At 40.1% G+C, this 5535-nt stretch overlaps 1 protein-coding gene across 1 annotated transcript; it reads left to right on the forward strand.

Moving 5' to 3' along the window:
* The first annotated feature begins 544 nt into the window (after positions 1 to 544).
* LOC121856342 lies at positions 545 to 3162 on the forward strand. The gene is made up of 2 exons (XM_042351838.1): positions 545 to 1263; positions 1641 to 3162. The coding sequence occupies exon 2, from the start codon at positions 1661 to 1663 to the stop codon at positions 2999 to 3001; it is 1341 nt and encodes a 446-aa protein (XP_042207772.1). The 5' UTR covers positions 545 to 1263; positions 1641 to 1660; the 3' UTR covers positions 3002 to 3162.
* The last annotated feature ends 2373 nt before the right edge of the window (positions 3163 to 5535 follow it).

Raw genomic sequence — 5535 nt, forward strand, 5'->3', positions numbered from 1 at the left:
CTAGGGTGATCCAAACTAGGATGATCCATACTAGACTGATCTAAACTAGGGTGATCCAAACTAGGATGATCCAAACTAGGGTGATCCAGACTAGACTGATCCAAACTAGGATGATCCAGACTAGGATGATCCAGACTAGACTGATCCAGACTAGGGTGATGCAGAGTAGGATGATCCAGACTATACTGACCCAAACTAGGGTGATCCAAACTAGGATGATCCAAACTAGGATGATCCAGACCAGGGTGATCCAGATGTAATGAGAGTAATCTCACATAGAAGGTAAAGTAAGTTATAGTAGGAGGATTTTAAAGTGAAGAAAGTTGTTAGCATGGCCGATTAGTTATTTAATCGTTAGTATCTTCTTAGGGGAAATCTTCTAAACACCAATTCTAAGTACAGCTATTTATTAGTTAACTGGATGGCATGGATACATTAATAGATCATTATATTGACGTTTCTAGACAATGACTCTCGTACACAAACATGAAATGGATACACTTCCCACCGTAAGTAACTTGCCCTTTGGATCTCTCTGACAATGACTCACATGTGACCTGAGGGAGGCCCAGTGGCTGGGGACTCTGTAGGACCTAGTACTGCTGGGGCTAGTGGTCTCTTGTGGGAGACTCTGTCTGCCTCTGAATTCTGTCTCTCCCGATCTGACTTTTGGAAGGAGCTATAGGCCCCTTATATTGGAGGCATCAGGCCGGCAGATGTCATCTCCTAATTATCAATAATCTGGGTGGGTGTGGACAGCTGTGTTTGATCAGGTGCGTGATGCTGTCTGGGGGGTAGTTTTTTTAATTAATACGGTCATGTCGCCTGGTCTGTCATCACACAGTGGCGAGAACTCCTTTTCCCTTTGTGACCGACCTCTGTTGGGTCAGGTCTTAATCTCACTTTAATTACTGTAGGGTGGGTGAACTTACAGGGGTGTACGCCTGTTCATCTAGTTCCTGCTATATGTGTTGTTCTTCTTTGGGCATAAACAATCATTACACAGACTAGGATGATCCAGACCAGGATGTTCCAGACTAGGCTGGTCCAGGCTAGGATGGTTGTACCCCTGGTTTTGGGTTAAAATAGTTTTCCCTGCCATTTCTTCAGCTGCCTCATAGATACTGTTTTACCTAAACCATCACTGTTGACAGATTGAGCCGTCATCTCGTCCATCATTTGAGGAGTTGACTCAGAAGCTTGAGCCTCTCTTGCACCAACTCACTACACAGTCTTCAAGACATGGTCCCAGAAAACTCAAAAGTAAGCTGTAAATTTATTTCTATTAATTTTAGATGGAGTTATATTCATTTACTTTAAATTATTACTGTCATAGTATGGTCAATAAAATGATTGACATTATTGAAGAAATGATGGACAAGTCCAAGGAGTTTAAAGATATTTTATGTGTGAACTATCGGAGATATTTTTTATAAAATTGACACAGTTGAAGAAAATTTGTACAATTATTATGGTAGTAAAAATTTTTCTTTAACTCTTTTGCGCTGATTGTCGCACGTTAGACTTTTATTCTGGTTGCCACTGCCAGACAATTTTATTCAGTTTAGGGAAACTTCCAGGTGCCAAAGGGTTAAAACCTCTCTTGATTAAGGTTATAAAAAACACTTTCTTATTAACAGATGTGTGTCATCGTCGATCCATGTCAGATGACACATTCAAGGTCCTGCGCAACCAGATGGGTGATGCTGTGTGTGTGGCGGGCGTCTCAGGAGCAGCTCACCCAGTCACCACTTTGGTAATTTCTACTGCTGTTACACCACAGGAAATTGTTGAGAAGATGAGTGCAGCTGACCCTTACTTCCAGCCTTCCACTGGCACAGTCAATCCCTTCACACAGCTAAAATTGCCCGCCAGATCACAGTTAGCGCTGCAGGAGGGCGGTAGATACTGCCTCTCCCTGCCTGACTATCCTGGTTTGCTGGTACACTCACCAAGCTTGGAGATCAATAAGCACATCCATACATCAGACTCTTGCTTGTGTCCTCCTGCATCTTCTACTCATTGCCAGTGCCATGTAAACCAAAGACAATTCTCATCTCAAGTTGACAATAACAGAAAACACTGCCAGTGTGTGCACAGTGCAAGAAAGTCAAAAGTTATTGAAAGAGAAGTGACAGATTGCAAATGTAAGTTAACTAGAGTATCCAGTGTTGGCCCGTCAGTGTGGCAGCAAGACGTATGTAGGCCGTTAGGTCAGGCAGAGGAAGACGGACCAGCTAGCAGTATGCCACGTTTAGACCCGGGTAGTGGAGGTGAGGCAGGAAACACAGTATTACACACTAATCACCTCGGAGGACCGGTTCGGCGCCGTGGCTCGGGAGAAAGTGGGTTTTTTAGTGTTGGAGACGTTGAACGTGTGGGTACGCCCGAGCTCTGCTTATCTTACTCAGAGCTGAGCACAGCTTCTCTGATGTCCACGGAAGATGACGATCCCGGTCATCACTGCCTCGTACAGAGATCCTCTTCTGTTGTAACTGATAGTTCAGAAGACTTATCTAGTCTTGGTTGCTGCCATGATCCTCAAAACTCTTGTGATCTCTCTTCCTTGTGTGAGAGTGAGGATGTTATGCCCGGTAGCCGTTTGTCGGATTATGAGGTGGACACTGATATTCGTCAGATAGTGGACTTCTTCGAAAGGAATGTTGGGTCTGGTTCTGGGTCGGACACTCCGAGACGCACATCGTCTAGAGTACGGCAAGGGTGCTTGGTACCTCTACTGACACACAAGTTCAGTGCTCTACATGCTGGTCATAGACTGATCAGTGTTACAAGTCCTCCATGTCCTGTTCATCACACCATTAGCACCTCAAATGCTGGCAATAAGTCATACAGCACCAAAGATTGTGCAACACCAAAGTCCTGCCGTCAGCCTTGTTCCCGTGCTGAGCGGCGTGATACATTTCGGGTCAAAGACAGACCAAAAGTTTACATAACAGAAGGTACCGTCCGTGCAAAGCGCGATATATTTGAAGCAAAATGAGTCAAGCAAAATATATTTTCTTTATGTGCGATCATAATGTTTTTAATGTAAATTGTTCGTATTTTTGTTTCCTAGTCACAAGCTAAGTGTTTTGTGATATTGAACTAAAAGTTTTTCTTCCTTTGTCTCTAAATATGTGAAATAAAGATAAAACCTGATAATACGTAATTTATTTCCCAAGAAACACTTTAATATTCATGAAATAAATGGATGTCATTTGGTTAGGGTAAAACTGCTTTCTAGCCTTCATTATTATCTGTTGACACATGATAAATTAACTTTATTGTGACAATCAGGCGGGTCTGACATTAAGATCTGCCCCATACTTACCATAATACTTTATATAGAAAATGATCTTTCACAAAGAAGTCCTGACAACTTCCCAAAAAAGGGGGCAGCAAATGTTCAAGCTGTCAGATCCTTTTATAGCTCTTCACAGTCTGTTTGGTTCTTACTTTCCCTGAATAACTTGGCATTGTCTGCAAACATTTGTACAGAGGAGTCATTTGTGAAGCAAACAAACAAACAACAGCGTGTGGGAGGGCTCCTGGGGGCGCTGCGGCCTTTGGGGGCGCCGCTGCCACTGGGAGGGCCCCTGGGGGCGCCGTTCACCCCTGAGAGGGCACCAGTGTGTCTGGGAGGGCTCCTGCGGGTTCTACCGCATCTGGGAGGGCGCCAATATCAAGTCACAAAACTGTTTACAAGACCAGCTCCCACAGTACCAGATCTATATGTCAATTATATGTTTCTCATATTTTTTGTATTGAAAGCTTTTGTAATTTAAGTACAGTGAGTTCTGCTATAACGCGTGTTTTGACAACGCGAATTTGCTCGAACGCGATTTATGAATTGAGGAACGATATTTGTAAAACGCGAACTCTTTTGCTCTAACGCGATTCCACTCGAACGGTTGTTGTGGCTTCAGTTCACGTTCGACATCACATGTTCAATTGAGTTATGTGTTTTGTTTGTGAACAATTGCAGAAATAATGTATGTAATATTTATGTATACAGTATACCTATATATTATAAGTAAATTGTAAAATTTTACATAAAAGAGAAAATCTAATTACATAGCGTTTTACACCCGCGCTCTCTCTACATCACACACAGTGTTTACAGTTCACGTTCGACATCACATATTCAATTGATTTATGTGTTTTGTTTGTGAAGAATTGCAGAAATAATTTATGTAATATTTATGTATACAGTAAACCACTCACAAGGTCCTACAGTACCACTAATTATTTTATACTGAAACTTACGTTTGGTAAGCTGGATTAAAATGAAGATTACCGGTATATTAAAATAATAAAAATGTATTATAAACCAGTCTAACATACCGTAATAAACACAGCTGCTATTATCATCCCCCCCCTCCCCCATTTGCCAGTGACAAGAAAGGGAAAGTGACCTTGACTGACCGCCTGTGGCTATTTTTAGCCGTCCTTGTGTTCGGAGGTGGTCAGTAATGCATATCTGTATATTTACTGATCATAATACTTATCTCTTATAAATAATTCATTTAAAATTTATTTTTTTGCAAAGAATATTCAGTAAATGACTGCATTAATTCTTGAAACTACCTACAGTGGTAAATTTAGGATATAAATAATGAACAGAAGTCACGTCATGGATTCGGAGTTTGGTCCTTAACGATCACCATAAATGTAGCCTCCCTTTTTCGCGAAACACGTATATAAATTAAAGAAAATACTTGCAGTATATTTAATATATTACAGTATATTATATATAAATAAATAAACAAATAAATTCAAATTCCCTTATCATCCTGTGTCATATACAGAAATACTTGAGTCCCTGAGCGAGTACACAAAAAGAAAACGGACATCCTGGAGTGGATAGAGAACGGACATCTCTACTGGGGGACTCAAACGTTTCTCATGTTTTGTGGGCGCTCTAGCATAATATGAATAATATGTAAATTACAATTTACATATATATATATATATATATATATATATATATATATATATATATATATATATATATATATATATATATATATATATATATATATATATATGTATATGTATGTAATTGTAATTTATATATATATATATATATCTTGATAAAATCACACGGGAAAATGGAAACAACGGAGTACCTTAGCTTTCGTCTTTATTCAAGACATCTTCAGAGGCAACTGGATTACATGGACAGAGAGAGGCTTAAATATACAGGGTGACCTAAAAACATGAGGTCAGGTCATAATGATGACATCCACTAATCCCCACAAATCATCTTGTGTCACAGAAAGACTTCTGGTTGAAGCTAGTTTGATTAAGGAATTAAAATCAATAAACCTTAGTGATGGTCAGTTCAAAACTGATAATATGTTACATAAATTTATTTGTCAGTGGCCCAAGGTTAAAAATGCTTTGAAAACCTTTGATCTAGATGTATGATAGTTATTTTGTGGGTCCCTTTTTTCTGACCTGACCTGGCTAGTCACGTCACCACCCTTCTCTTAAGCTCCTCTACGTGTGTGTTGGTGTGGGGATTAGTGGATG

The sequence above is a fragment of the Homarus americanus genome, unplaced genomic scaffold (genome assembly GCF_018991925.1).
Source record: "Homarus americanus isolate GMGI-L3 unplaced genomic scaffold, GMGI_Hamer_2.0 scaffold1024, whole genome shotgun sequence".
In the NCBI taxonomy this organism is placed as follows: domain Eukaryota; kingdom Metazoa; phylum Arthropoda; class Malacostraca; order Decapoda; family Nephropidae; genus Homarus; species Homarus americanus.

Excerpts from the sequence above, each read along its gene's own strand:
- LOC121856342 (XM_042351838.1), top strand. The coding sequence starts at position 1,661 with ATGTCAGATGACACATTCAAGGTCCTGCGCAACCAGATGGGTGATGCT.